At 47.8% G+C, this 15,476-nt stretch overlaps 1 protein-coding gene across 4 annotated transcripts in view; it reads right to left on the reverse strand.

Moving 5' to 3' along the window:
• Nucleotides 1-15,476, reverse strand: part of LOC115170094 (cAMP-specific 3',5'-cyclic phosphodiesterase 4B) — a 111,876-nt gene that overhangs the window by 17,993 nt on the left and 78,407 nt on the right. The window contains exon 1 of one of the 4 annotated variants that reach the window (XM_029726376.1): nucleotides 4,632-4,942. The exons of the other annotated variants lie outside the window; for them this stretch is intronic. Within the exon in view, the coding sequence (XP_029582236.1) occupies nucleotides 4,632-4,694 (63 nt within the window). The 5' untranslated portion in view covers nucleotides 4,695-4,942. Of the gene's footprint in view, nucleotides 1-4,631; nucleotides 4,943-15,476 lie in introns of those variants that run through there. 4 annotated transcript variants of the gene reach the window in all.

The following is a 15,476-nucleotide window of genomic DNA, read 5'->3' on the forward strand; positions in this document are numbered from 1 at the left end:
AGCAGACAGAGCATGGTGTTGGCTTCAGGCCCCCAGGAGAGACAGAGCATGGTGTTGGCTTCAGGCCCCCAGGAGAGACAGAGCATGGTGTTGGCTTCAGGCCCCAGGAGAGACAGAGCATGGTGTTGGCTTCAGGCCCCCAGGAGAGACAGAGCATGGTGTTGGCTTCAGGCCCCCAGGAGAGACAGAGCATGGTGTTGGCTTCAGGCATGGTTCTGTACTTGGCCCCAGCTGTCTTCAGCAGAACCCTTGTGTATGGTGCTCCTTTCTGAAGACAAAACCAAGGTTGTCTTCACTCAACCACCAACAGCCCTGCCTTCATTTCTTCTCTCTCTCTCTTCGTATCAAGTCACAGATGACAGATCAATGATAATCCCCTTCGAGAGCGAGCACCTAAGACCCCCTCCCGATCGCTCTTCATCATTTCTGGAATCTCCTCAGTCACAACGGCTAGTTTGATAGTGACTGTATTTCCATTAGTGATAGACGGTCTTCTCCTGAACAGCAGTATGGAGGTACTTCAATAGGTAAGAAGCTTGCAGCAATGTAGGTAGAGGTGCAATAAGTGGATCTCTTAACCAAGATATCTCTATACAGGCAGATGAAGTGGTAGCAAATGGAAGACAAATGGCAGTCAAAGAGGAGATCCCAGTCCTGTATTTCTATGACATCTCTATCCATCCCAGAGGGCCAATGGTAGTGGGTGGCAGAGGAGATTCCAGTGATATATCCATCCATCCATCCTCTGTGAGACTGAGATGAGGCAAAGATGCTTAATGGCTTGAAGGAGGGATGGAGGAGGAGGGCGGGGGTTCCAGCGGTGGCTTGAAGGAGGGATGGAGGAGGAGGGCGGGGGTTCCAGCGGTGGCTTGAAGGAGGGATGGAGGAGGTGGACGGGGGTTCCAGCGGTGGCTTGAAGGAGGGATGGAGGAGGAGGACGGGGGTTCCAGCGGTGGCTTGAAGGAGGGATGGAGGAGGAGGACGGGGGTTCCAGCGGTGGCTTGAAGGAGGGATGGAGGAGGTGGACGGGGGTTCCAGCGGTGGCTTGAAGGAGGGATGGAGGAGGTGGACGGGGGTTCCAGCGGTGGCTTGAAGGAGGGATGGAGGAGGAGGGCGGGGGTTCCAGCGGTGGCTTGAAGGAGGGATGGAGGAGGTGGACGGGGGTTCCAGCGGTGGCTTGAAGGAGGGATGGAGGAGGAGGACGGGGGTTCCAGCGGTGGCTTGAAGGAGGGATGGAGCTGCCTCCCACTCTCTTGCGCCTTCTTTCACCCTCTTCTCTCAACCCTCCCCCCTCGCTCTCTCTGTTCCGTCCCTTCTTTCACCCTCTTCTCTCACCCCTCCCTCTCTCTGTTCCATCCCTGTGGCTCAGTTGGTAGAGCATGGTGTGTGCAATGCCAGGGTTGTGGGTTCGATTCCCACGGGGGGCCAGTACAAAAATGCATGAAATGAAATGTATGCATTCACTACTGTAAGTCGCTCTGGATAAGAGCGTCTGCTAAATGACAAAAATGTAAGCCCCCGCTCTCTTATCCCTCTCTCTCCCACCCGTCCTCTCTCTCCCTTCTCTCTTACCCCCTCCTTTCCCTCACTCCTCACTTTAGTCCCCAACAGACACACACACCACTGCAGACATCAACATGGAGATTGCCCCCTCCCCCTCCCCCACCCCCCAGAGTGCAGAGTTTGCAGCAGCCTTCCTCTATCCACCACAGTCTTCATTCGTCTTAATATGTCTAGCGCCATCAAGAGAAGTATGGGGTGTTGTTAATAACCAGACTACTTGTTCTTCACTACAAACACTGCAACACAAGGAGAGAAAAACAGTGGGAGGGATAGATAGGGCTGGGTAGAGAGAGAAAACACAGGACTAACAAATCTGCAACAACCAATTACACGACAACCTGAACGCCATGGCAACAGAATCACGTGCACTGCACAGGCGCTTTCACTGAGGTCTTCCCTCCAAAACACATCACGCACACACTCACACACGCACACACACATTACTCAGCTGAGTGAAGCCACTGCAGGTCCTCTAACCACTGCAGGTCCTCTAGCCACTGCAGGTCCTCTAGCCACTGCAGGTCCTCTAGCCACTGCAGGTCCTCTAACCACTGCAGGTCCTCTAAGGTCCTCTAGCCACTGCAGGTCCTCTAACCACTGCAGGTCCTCTAGCCACTGCAGGTCCTCTAGCCACTGCAGGTCCTCTAGCCACTGCAGGTCCTCTAACCACTGCAGGTCCTCTAGCCACTGCAGGTCCTCTAACCACTGCAGGTTCTCTAACCACTGCAGGTCCTCTAGCCACTGCAGGTCCTCTAACCACTGCAGGTCCTCTAGCCACTGCAGGTCCTCTAGCCACTGCAGGTCCTCTAGCCACTGCAGGTCCTCTAAGGTCCTCTAACCACTGCAGGTCCTCTAGCCACTGCAGGTCCTCTAACCACTGCAGGTCCTCTAACCACTGCAGGTCCTCTAGCCACTGCAGGTCCTCTAGCCACTGCAGGTCCTCTAACCATTGCAGGTCCTCTAACCACTGCAGGTCCTCTAGTCTGCAGGTCCTCTAGCCACTGCAGGTCCTCTAGCCACTGCAGGTCCTCTAGCCACTGCAGGTCCTCTAACCACTGCAGGTCCTCTAGCCACTGCAGGTCCTCTAACCACTGCAGGTCCTCTAACCACTGCAGGTACTCTAGCCACTGCAGGTCCTCTAACCACTGCAGGTCCTCTAACCACTGCAGGTCCTCTAGCCACTGCAGGTCCTTTGCTTCATCTCAATCTCGATATTTGTGTCTGTATACATGTGTCTTCTCTGTGTATCTTCTATTTATATTGTTATTTCACTGGCACTACTTAACTTCAATCCAAATATGAGAAGTAATATGGTAATCTGAAAAATAGCCAATCAAATACCCTGCAGCTAATTTACAGAATCTAAGAGGTTGTAGTTGTTTCTAGGAAAAAAGCGCTTCCCTTTTAGCATTGAACGGCTATCATACCGCTGTCTGTTATTTCCCTTTGACTGGAACCTGAACACAACCTTCCATGCAACAAAAAAAGAAGCCCGTCCATCTTTCATAAATCAACACTTTGGCCTCACTCAACTACAAACCCAACTGCCAGAGACAGTGTACCAATCCAAAGAAACCCCATGAAACTTCCCCAACTGGATATTTCAAAATCCTACACAGATATTCCGTTCAAGCAGATTTGTAATTCATTCTTTACGGAAGACATCAAGGTACTGCATCTTGACCACTGTGACCTCTGAACTACGTGGACTATGTCTTCTGCGTTTTCCCCTGTAGCCATATAGACGTACGGTGGTCATATAGACGTACGGTGGTCATATAGACGTACGGTGGTCATATAGACGTACGGTGGTCATATAGACGTACAGTGGCCATATAGACGTACGGTGGTCATATAGACGTACGGTGGTCATATAGACGTACGACGGTGGTCATATAGACGTACGGTGGTCATATAGACGTACGACGGTGGTCATATAGACGTACGGTCATATAGACGTACGGTGGTCATATAGACGTACGGTGGCCATATAGACGTACGGTGGTCATATAGACGTACGGTGGTCATATAGACGTACGGTGGCCATATAGACGTACGGTGGTCATATAGACGTACGGTGGTCATATAGACGTACGGTGGTCATACTGACATCCGTATGTACTATATGTTGAGACAGGATGACAGGAACATGAGTGTGTTCGGTAGGACACACTACTCAACGTGCGCCATCACTCACACATCCTGTTTTGTTGGACTGGGGGAACACACTCTTGTGACACACTTGTGACACACACTTGAAACAATACGTTGTTGTTTGGAGCTTCCTGAAATTGAGTGTACATTTGTAAGGTGAATGAGTTCTGAATAGTAACACAGTGTTGAGTGAACATACTGTATGTCATAACACACTGAATAGTACACAAGTGCATTATTCAAAGTAGGCAGTGATAAGGTGTGTGCCACTGCAGGCTATGGAAAAACCTCAGAGCTTTCAACAGGCTCATTGTTGCAATAATGTCAATGTATTATTTTCAGATAACCCCTATCCATCCCACACAGTACATTATGTTGTGTGCATGAATGCACATTGATAGATCAATTACTACTCTTATTATGAACTGGTGAACAAGTTTTTCCAAGTTTGAAACACAATATGAGATAATTTTTCCGACTGGCCCTGGTCTTCAAACCATAACCGTGGTGTGACTGACTGACCCTCTATCTAGAAGAAAGACACAAAATCGGAAACGCAGAATCTAAATCCCTGGACGTAGCCTAATCCCAACCCACTGAGAACTTCTTTGGTATTTAATAGAAGATATAATCTGTTGTTATGCAATTGATTACAATATGATCCATGAATATAAAAATCCAAGCCAACAGACAAACTATTGTACTTGAATGGACTTCAAAAGACCAACATTTAAAGTGAAGTGAACGTTTTTTTTGTAAATTAATTATAATGGCAGCACAAGTGTATGACCCACATCCATTCATACAATACAAGTCCCTACTTTTGGACAAGTTGTTTTAAGTAAAGCCATTTCATAATTTAACTGGAATGAGAGTAGAGACTCTCTAGCAAAACTAGTTGTGCACAAACTCACCTGTTTCCAGTGCGTAAGCATCCCAAGCGTTTTCTCCTTGGTCTCAGAGCAGCAAAGCCCCATTCTCGCAAAGGCAATGCCACACGTACAATATAAACTTCACAAAACTTGAAACTTCCCAAAACTTCTCTGAAATATGTGAGCGTGTCTCTGTTTATCTTTCTGTGTCTGCTTCCTCTCTGTATTCAAGTCTATTCTCTTCTGGCGACAGTCGGGAAACATAAAGTGTTAAACCTGACTGGCTGGCTGGCCCACACAGAGACTAAGCTAAACAACTCCTCACTCAATCATAATGTAGCCCCATGCCTGTTGCCAACTCCTCCCTCCCCCCTCCCTCCCTCCCACTTCCTCCTTTGGTGATAATTCACTGGTAAGATCTCAGCCTCCTGACAATGCCTCTGGCACTGGTCCACAGAATCAGCACACCTACCTAGACTAAACACACCACACCTACCTAGACTAAACACACCTACCTAGAATAAACACACACTAAACACACCTACCTAGACTAAACACACACCTACCTAGACTAAACACACCACACCTACCTAGACTAAACACACCTACCTTGACTCAACACACCACACCTACCTAGACTAAACACACCACACCTACCTAAACTAAACACACCACACCTACCTAGACTAAACACACCACACCTACCTAGACTAAACACACCACATCTACCTTGACTAAACACACCTACCTAAACTAAACTCACCATACCTACCTAAACTAAACTCACCTACCTAAACACACCACACCTACCTAGACTAAACACACCACACCTACCTAGACTAAACACACCTACCTAGACTAAACACACCACACCTACCTAGAATAAACACACCACACCTACCTAAACTAAACACACCACACCTACCTAGACTAAACACACCACACCTACCTAGACTAAACACACCACACCTACCTAGACTAAACACACCACACCTACCTAGACTAAACACACCTACCTAGACTAAACACACCTACCTAGACTAAACACACACTAAACACACCTACCTAGACTAAACACACACCTACCTAGACTAAACACACCACACCTACCTAGACTAAACACACCTACCTTGACTCAACACACCACACCTACCTAGACTAAACACACCACACCTACCTAAACTAAACACACCACACCTACCTAGACTAAACACACCACACCTACCTAGACTAAACACACCACATCTACCTTGACTAAACACACCTACCTAAACACACCACACCTACCTAGAATAAACACACCTCCCTAGACTAAACACACCACACCTACCTAGACTAAACACACCACACCTACCTAGACTAAACACACCTACCTAAACTAAACTCACCATACCTACCTAAACTAAACTCACCTACCTAAACACACCACACCTACCTAGACTAAACACACCACACCTACCTAGACTAAACACACCACACCTACCTAGACTAAACACGCCACACTTACCTAGACTAAACACACCACACCTACCTAGACTAAACACACCACACCTACCTAGACTAAACACACCTACCTAGACTAAACACACCTACCTAGACTAAACACACCACACCTACCTAGACTAAACACACCACATCTACCTAGACTAAACACACCACATCGACCTAGACTAAACACACCACACCTACCTAGACTAAACACACCTACCTACCTAGACTCAACACATCTACCTAGACACCTACCTAGACTAAACACACCTACCTAAACTAAACACACCTACCTAAACTAAACACACCACACCTACCTAGACTAAACACACCACATCTACCTAGACTCAACACACCTACCTAAACACCTACCTAGACTAAACACACCTACCTAAACTAAACACACCATACCTACCTAGACTAAACACACCTACCTAGACTAAACACACCTACATAAACACACCACACCTACCTAAACTAAACACACCACACCTACCTAGACTAAACACACCACACATACCTAGACTAAACACATCTACCTAGACACCTACCTAGACTAAACACACCTACCTAAACTAAACACACCATACCTACCTAGACTAAACACACCTACCTAGACTAAACACACCTACATAAACACACCACACCTACCTAAACTAAACTCACCCCACCTACCTAGATTAAACACACCTACCTAAACACACCACACCTACCTAGAATAAACACACCTCCCTAGACTAAACACACCACACCTACCTAGACTAAACACACCACACCTACCTAGACTAAACACACCACACCTACCTAGACTAAACACATCACATCTACCTAGACTAAACACACCTACCTAGACTAAACACACCACACCTACCTAGACTAAACTCACCACACCTACCTAGACTAAACTCACCACACCTACCTAGACTCAACACATAGACCTAGATCTGTAATGTATGTGAAGTCTCTCTTTACAGAATACCTGACAGTCATACTGATGCACTGTATTGTAGACTATTAGGGAGGTAAGTGAACATTTATTTGGAATGAGATGTTCGACGAGCAGGTGTCCACATACTTCTAGTCATGTATTGTATCTTTCCCTCTTTCTATTTGCAATAGAAGATGTCCTGGCCTCATTCTCATCTCACAGTGAAACTGGATTTGAGGTTTGGTTGATTTAAAGCAAAGAGATACAACAGATTGCAATGTTAGCACTACTCCCGAGTGGCGCAGCGGTCTAAGGTACTGCATCTCAGTGCTAGAGGCGTCACTACAGACCCTTGTTCGATCCCAGGCTGTATCACAACCGGCCGTGATCGTGAGTCCCATAGGGTGGCGCACAATTGGCGCAGCATTATCCGGGTTAAGGGAGGCCGTGGAAGGCCGTCATTGTAAATAAGAATTTGTTCTTAACTGACTTGCCAAGTTAAATAAAGGTTAATAAAAATACTGATCCAAGCTGACACAGCCTCTAATAAAGCCTCTAACAAAGCCTCTAACAAAGCCTGTTTCCTGCACAGGGCATGTGGGAAATTGGCTAGTAAGAAAATCGAATTTAAAAAATCAATTCTACCATTTAAAAAAAAGAAAGAAAGTATGTTGTTTTGGATATATCTTGATGGTTCGAGAAGCAGTTTGTAGACACAAAGACAATTTCTGTACAGGCAGAAAAACGTTAAAGGGTTTAGAACTATAGATAAAGGAGTCTCATTAGTATGGATACTAGTCGTTCACTATCATTATCAAACTGTCATTTAACAACCTTTACCCTCCCTCAAGACACTGACTCAAAAACTTGCACATCTGTGTCAATAATTCCGTCATTCAGGTCTAAAGACCGCGGCACGTGAGTTCGAGTTTCCTACCGGCACTTGGATGCTACACTAGCCTGCAAAGCCACTCTCGCTAACGTGATTCAGATGGCTGTGTTTGTCTAAGGCCCAGAGTTGACCAGAGCTAACGTGATTCAGATGGCTGTGTTTGTCTAAGGCCCAGAGTTGACCAGAGCTAACGTCTGTATGGACGTGTGGGGAACTTAATGACAGTAGACCTGCAGCTATAGGACTGTGTGGAACAAAAGTCTCCACACCCAGTGGACCAGGGTTAGGATCAACCAATGGAATAGTCCCCAATGAGAACACCCTACACATCTGGCACTCCAGGCTCAATCGAATGATAGATCATATCGAATGAAATCGTAAGCCCTTAACCAACAATGCAGTTAAGAAAAATAAGTGTTAAGAAAGTATTTACTAAAATAAACTGAAGTAAAAAATAAATAAATAAAATAGTCTGCAAAGCTGTCATCAAGGCAAAGGGTGGCTACTTTGAACAATCTCAAAAATGAAATATTTGTTTAACACTTTTTTGGTTACTACATGATTCCATATGTGTTATTTCATAGTTTTGATGTCTTCAATATTATTCTACAATGTAGAAAATAGTAAAAATAAAGAAAAACCCTTGAATGAGTAGGTGTGTCCAACCTTTTGACTGGTCCTGTAGCTGTTCCTTTTGTCCAGGTGGGAAAGGGCAGTGTGGAATGCAATAGAGATTGCATAATCTGTGGATCTGTTGGGGCGCTATGCAAATTGGAGTGTGTCAAGGGTTTCAAATCAAATCAAATTGTATTGGTCACATGTTTAACAGATGTTATTGCGGGTGTAGCGAAATGCTTATGTTTCTAGCGCCGACAGTGCAGTAATATCTAACAACCACAGGGTGGCGCACAATTGGCCCAGCGTCGTCCAGGTTAGGCCGTCATTGTAAATAAGAATTTGTTCTTAACTGACTTGCCTAGTTAAAAAAAGGTTAAATAAATAAAAATATTGAACAAATTCACGACATATTCCCAATACACGCAAATCTAAGTAAAGGAATGGAATTAAGAATATATAAATATTTGGATGAGCAATGTCAGGGCAGCATAGACTAAGATACAGTAGAATAGAATAGAATACAGTATATACATATGAGATGAGTAATGCAAAATATGTAAAAACTATTAAAGTGACTAGTGTTCCGTTTATTAAAGTGGCCAGTGATTCAAGTCTATGTATATAGTCAGCAGCCTCTCTGTGTTAGTGATGCTGTTTAACAATCTGATGGTTTAGAGATTGAAGCTGTTTTTCAGTCTCTCAATCGCAGCTTTGATGCACCTGTACTGACCTCGCCTTCTGGATGATAGCGGGGTGAACAGTCTGTGGCTCGGGCGGTTGTTGTCCTTGACATCGGGTGCTGTAGGTGTCCTGGAGGGCAGGTAGTTTGCCCCCGGGATAATTGTGTTGATGTGCTTCTACACCTGCATTGCTTGCTGTTTGGGGTTTTAGGCTGGGTTTCTGTACAGCACTTTGAGATATCAGCTGATGTAAGAAGGGCTATATAAATACATTTGATTTGATGTGAGCCATGACCAGCCTTTCAAAGCATTTCATGGCTACAGACGTGAGTGCTACGGGTCAGTAGTCATTTAGGCAGGTTACCTTAGTGTTCTTGGGCACAGAGACTATGGTGGTCTGCTTGAAACATGTTGGTATTACAGACTCAATCAGGGACATGTTGAAAATGCATTTGAAAAGAGAACAAATGCTGTTTGATCTGCAACTCTGGTTCATACTATGAGATATCATAATGAGTAGCGTACAAACACATGCCATGTGTAGCACTGGGGGACGTTGCACCATTCTCAACTTCCATATATCAATAAAGACTACGTGGCTCACACACCATTGCACAAGAGGACTCATCTGACTGGGGATTTGAACCAGCGACCTTCTAGCCTCCGCTTCCCGGTCCAATTCCCAAAGCACTGGACTTGGGGAACCGGCAACCATCCACCTTAAAGGCCTTTGAGTCACGGTGTACTGAATGTAGTACTGGTGCATGTTCAGGGTCTCTGGGCTCATTGGGCTCAGTGGGCCCAGTGACATTAATAACTGTAGAGGGGGACCCAGTGACGTTAATAACTGTAGAGGGGGACCCAGTGACGTTAATAACGGTAGAGGGGGTCCCAGTGACGTTAATAACGGTAGAGGGAGGCCCAGTGACGTTAATAACGGTAGAGGGGGACCCAGTGACGTTAATAACAGTAGAGGGAGGCCCAGTGACGTTAATAACGGTAGAGGGGGACCCAGTGACGTTAATAACAGTAGAGGGAGGCCCAGTGACGTTAATAACGGTAGAGGGAGGCCCTGTGACGTTAATAACGGTAGAGGGGGTCCCAGTGACGTTAATAACGGTAGAGGGGGGCCCAGTGACATTAATAACTGTAGACGGGGTCCCAGTGACGTTAATAACTGTAGAGGGGGACCCAGTGACGTTAATAACTGTAGAGGGGGACCCAGTGACGTTAATAAGGGTAGAGGGAGTCCCAGTGACGTTAATAACGGTAGAGGGGGTCCCAGTGACGTTAATAACAGTAGAGGGGGTCCCAGTGACGTTAATAACGGTAGAGGGAGGCCCAGTGACGTTAATAACAGTAGAGGGGGTCCCAGTGACGTTAATAACAGTAGAGGGAGTCCCAGTAACGTTAATAACGGTAGAGGGGGTCCCAGTGACGTTAATAACGGTAGAGGGGGTCCCAGTGACGTTAATAACGGTAGAGGGAGGCCCAGTGACGTTAATAACGGTAGAGGGGGTCCCAGTGACGTTAATAACGGTAGAGGGGGTCCCAGTGACGTTAATAACAGTAGAGGGGGTCCCAGTGACGTTAATAACGGTAGAGGGGGTCCCAGTGACGTTAATAACGGTAGAGGGGGTCCCAGTGACGTTAATAACGGTAGAGGGGGTCCCAGTGACGTTAATAACGGTAGAGGGGGTCCCAGTGACGTTAATAACAGTAGAGGGGGTCCCAGTGACGTTAATAACGGTAGAGGGAGGCCCAGTGACGTTAATAACGGTAGAGGGGGTCCCAGTGACGTTAATAACGGTAGAGGGGGTCCCAGTGACGTTAATAACAGTAGAGGGAGTCCCAGTAACGTTAATAATGGTAGAGGGGGTCCCAGTGACATTAATAACGGTAGAGGGGGTCCCAGTGACGTTAATAACGGTAGAGGGGGTCCCAGTGACGTTAATAACGGTAGAGGGGGTCCCAGTGACGTTAATAACGGTAGAGGGGGTCCCAGTGAAGTTAATAATAGTAGAGGGGGTCCCAGTGACGTTAATAACAGTAGAGGGGGTACCAGTGACGTTAATAACGGTAGAGGGAGGCCCAGTGACGTTAATAACGGTAGAGGGGGTCCCAGTGACGTTAATAACGGTAGAGGGGGTCCCAGTGACGTTAATAACAGTAGAGGGGGTCCCAGTGACGTTAATAACGGTAGAGGGAGGCCCAGTGACGTTAATAACGGTAGAGGGGGTCCCAGTGACGTTAATAACGGTAGAGGGGGTCCCAGTGACTTTAATAACGGTAGAGGGGGTCCCAGTGACGTTAATAACGGTAGAGGGGGTCCCAGTGACGTTAATAACGGTAGAGGGAGTCCCAGTGACGTTAATAACGGTAGAGGGGGTCCCAGTGACGTTAACGGTAGAGGAGGTCCCAGTGACGTTAATAACGGTAAAGGGAGGCCCAGTGACGTTAATAACGGTAGAAGGGGTCCCAGTGACGTAATGGTAGATGGGGTCCCAGTGACGTTAATAACGGTAGAGGGGGTCCCAGTGACGTTAATAACGGTAGAGGGAGGCCCAGTGACGTTAATAACAGTAGAGGGGGTCCCAGTGACGTTAATAACGGTAGAGGGAGGCCCAGTGACGTTAATAACAGTAGAGGGGGTCCCAGTGACGTTAATAACGGTAGAGGGAGTCCCAGTGACGTTAATAACGGTAGAGGGGGTCCCAGTGACGTTAATAACGGTAGAGGGAGGCCCAGTGACGTTAATAACGGTAGAGGGAGGCCCAGTGAGGTTAATAACAGTAGAGGGGGTCCCAGTGACGTTAATAACGGTAGAGGGAGGCCCAGTGACGTTAATAACAGTAGAGGGGGTCCCAGTGACGTTAATAACGGTAGAGGGGTCCCAGTGACGTTAATAACAGTAGAGGGGGGGACAGTGACGTTAATACCGGTAGAAGGGGTCCCAGTGACGTTAATAACAGTAGAGGGGGGGCCAGTGACGTTAATAACGGTAGAAGGGGTCCCAGTGACGTTAATAACGGTAGAGGGGGTCCCAGTGACGTTAATAACGGTAGAGGGGGTCACAGTGACGTTAATAATGGTAGAGGGGGTCCCAGTGACGTTAATAACGGTAGAGGGAGGCCCAGTGACTTTAATAACGGTAGAGGGAGTCCCAGTGACGTTAATAACGGTAGAGGGGGTCCCAGTGACGTTAATAACGGTAGAGGGAGTCCCAGTGACTTTAATAACGGTAGAGGGAGTCCCAGTGACTTTAATAACGGTAGAGGGGGTCCCAGTGACGTTAATAACGGTAGAGGGGGTCCCAGTGACGTTAATAATGGTAGAGGGGGTCCCAGTGACGTTAATAACGGTAGAGGGAGGCCCAGTTAACGGTAGAGGGAGTCCCAGTGACGTTAATAACGTTAAAGGGGGTCCCAGTGATGTTAATAACGGTAGAGGGAGGCCCTGTGACGTTAATAACGGTAGAGGGGGTCCCAGTGACGTTAATAACGGTAGAGGGGGTCCCAGTGATGTTAATAACGGTAGAAGGGGTCCCAGTAACGTTAATAACGGTAGAGGGGGTCCCAGTGACGTTAATAACGGTAGAGGGAGGCCCAGTGACTTTAATAACGGTAGAGGGAGTCCCAGTGACGTTAATAACGGTAGAGGGAGTCCCAGTGACGTTAATAACGGTAGAGGGGGTCCCAGTGACGTTAATAACAGTAGAGGGGGTCCCAGTGACATTAATAACAGTAGAGGGAGGCCCAGTGACGTTAATAACGGTAGAGGGAGGCCCTGTGACGTTAATAACGGTAGAGGGGGTCCCAGTGACGTTAATAACGGTAGAGGGGGTCCCAGTGATGTTAATAACGGTAGAAGGGGTCCCAGTAACGTTAATAACGGTAGAGGGGGTCCCAGTGACGTTAATAACGGTAGAGGGAGTCCCAGTGACGTTAATAACGGTAGAGGGGGTCCCAGTGACGTTAATAACGGTAGAGGGGGTCCCAGTGACGTTAATAACGGTAGAGGGGGTCCCAGTAACGTTAATAACGGTAGAGGGAGGCCCAGTAACGTTAATAACAGTAGAGGGGGTCCCAGTAACGTTAATAACGGTAGAGGGGGTCCCAGTAACGTTAATAACGGTAGAGGGAGGCCCAGTAACGTTAATAACGGTAGAGGGGGTCCCAGTAACGTTAATAACGGTAGAGGGAGGCCCAGTGATGTTAATAACAGTAGAGGGGGTCCCAGTGACGTTAATAACAGTAGAGGGAGTCCCAGTAACGTTAATAACGGTAGAGGGGGTCCCAGTGACGTTAATAACGGTAGAGGGGGTCCCAGTGACGTTAATAACGGTAGAGGGAGGCCCAGTGACGTTAATAACGGTAGAGGGGGTCCCAGTGACGTTAATAACGGTAGAGGGGGTCCCAGTGACGTTAATAACGGTAGAGGGAGGCCCAGTGACGTTAATAACGGTAGAGGGGGTCCCAGTGACGTTAATAACGGTAGAGGGGGGTCCCAGTGACGTTAATAACGGTAGAGGGGGTCCCAGTGACGTTAATAACGGTAGAGGGGGTCCCAGTGACGTTAATAACGGTAGAGGGAGGCCCAGTGACGTTAATAACGGTAGAGGGGGTCCCAGTGACGTTAATAACGGTAGAGGGGGTCCCAGTGACGTTAATAACGGTAGAGGGAGTCCCAGTAACGTTAATAACGGTAGAGGGGGTCCCAGTGACATTAATAACGGTAGAGGGGGTCCCAGTGACGTTAATAACGGTAGAGGGGGTCCCTGTGACGTTAATAACGGTAGAGGGGGTCCCAGTGACGTTAATAACGGTAGAGGGGGTCCCAGTGAAGTTAATAATAGTAGAGGGGGTCCCAGTGACGTTAATAACAGTAGAGGGGGTACCAGTGACGTTAATAACGGTAGAGGGAGGCCCAGTGACGTTAATAACGGTAGAGGGGGTCCCAGTGACGTTAATAACGGTAGAGGGGGTCCCAGTGACGTTAATAACGGTAGAGGGGGTCCCAGTGACGTTAATAACGGTAGAGGGGGTCCCAGTGACGTTAATAACGGTAGAGGGAGGCCCAGTGACGTTAATAACGGTAGAGGGGGTCCCAGTGACGTTAATAACGGTAGAGGGGGTCCCAGTGAAGTTAATAATAGTAGAGGGGGTCCCAGTGACGTTAATAACAGTAGAGGGGGTACCAGTGACGTTAATAACGGTAGAGGGAGGCCCAGTGACGTTAATAACGGTAGAGGGGGTCCCAGTGACGTTAATAACGGTAGAGGGGGTCCCAGTGACGTTAATAACGGTAGAGGGGGTCCCAGTGACGTTAATAACGGTAGAGGGGGTCCCAGTGACGTTAATAACGGTAGAGGGGGTCCCAGTGACGTTAATAACGGTAGAGGGGGTCCCAGTGACGTTAATAACGGTAGAGGGGGTCCCAGTGACGTTAATAACGGTAGAGGGAGTCCCAGTGAACGTAATAACGGTAGAGGGGGTCCCAGTGACGTTAACGGTAGAGGAGGTCCCAGTGACGTTAATAACGGTAGAGGGAGGCCCAGTGACGTTAATAACGGTAGAAGGGGTCCCAGTGACGTAATGGTAGATGGGGTCCCAGTGACGTTAATAACGGTAGAGGGGGTCCCAGTGACGTTAATAACGGTAGAGGGAGGCCCAGTGACGTTAATAACAGTAGAGGGGGTCCCAGTGACGTTAATAACGGTAGAGGGAGGCCCAGTGACGTTAATAACAGTAGAGGGGGTCCCAGTGACGTTAATAACGGTAGAGGGAGTCCCAGTGACGTTAATAACGGTAGAGGGGGTCCCAGTGACGTTAATAACGGTAGAGGGAGGCCCAGTGACGTTAATAACGGTAGAGGGAGGCCCAGTGAGGTTAATAACAGTAGAGGGGGTCCCAGTGACGTTAATAACGGTAGAGGGAGGCCCAGTGACGTTAATAACAGTAGAGGGGGTCCCAGTGACGTTAATAACGGTAGAGGGGTCCCAGTGACGTTAATAACAGTAGAGGGGGGGACAGTGACGTTAATAACGGTAGAAGGGGTCCCAGTGACGTTAATAACAGTAGAGGGGGGGCCAGTGACGTTAATAACGGTAGAAGGGGTCCCAGTGACGTTAATAACGGTAGAGGGGGTCACAGTGACGTTAATAATGGTAGAGGGGGTCCCAGTGACGTTAATAACGGTAGAGGGAGGCCCAGTGACGTTAATAACGGTAGAGGGGGGCCCAGTGACGTTAATAACGGTAGAGGGGGTCCCAGTGACATTAA

The sequence above is a fragment of the Salmo trutta genome, chromosome 31 (assembly GCF_901001165.1).
Source record: "Salmo trutta chromosome 31, fSalTru1.1, whole genome shotgun sequence".
NCBI lineage: Eukaryota > Metazoa > Chordata > Actinopteri > Salmoniformes > Salmonidae > Salmo > Salmo trutta.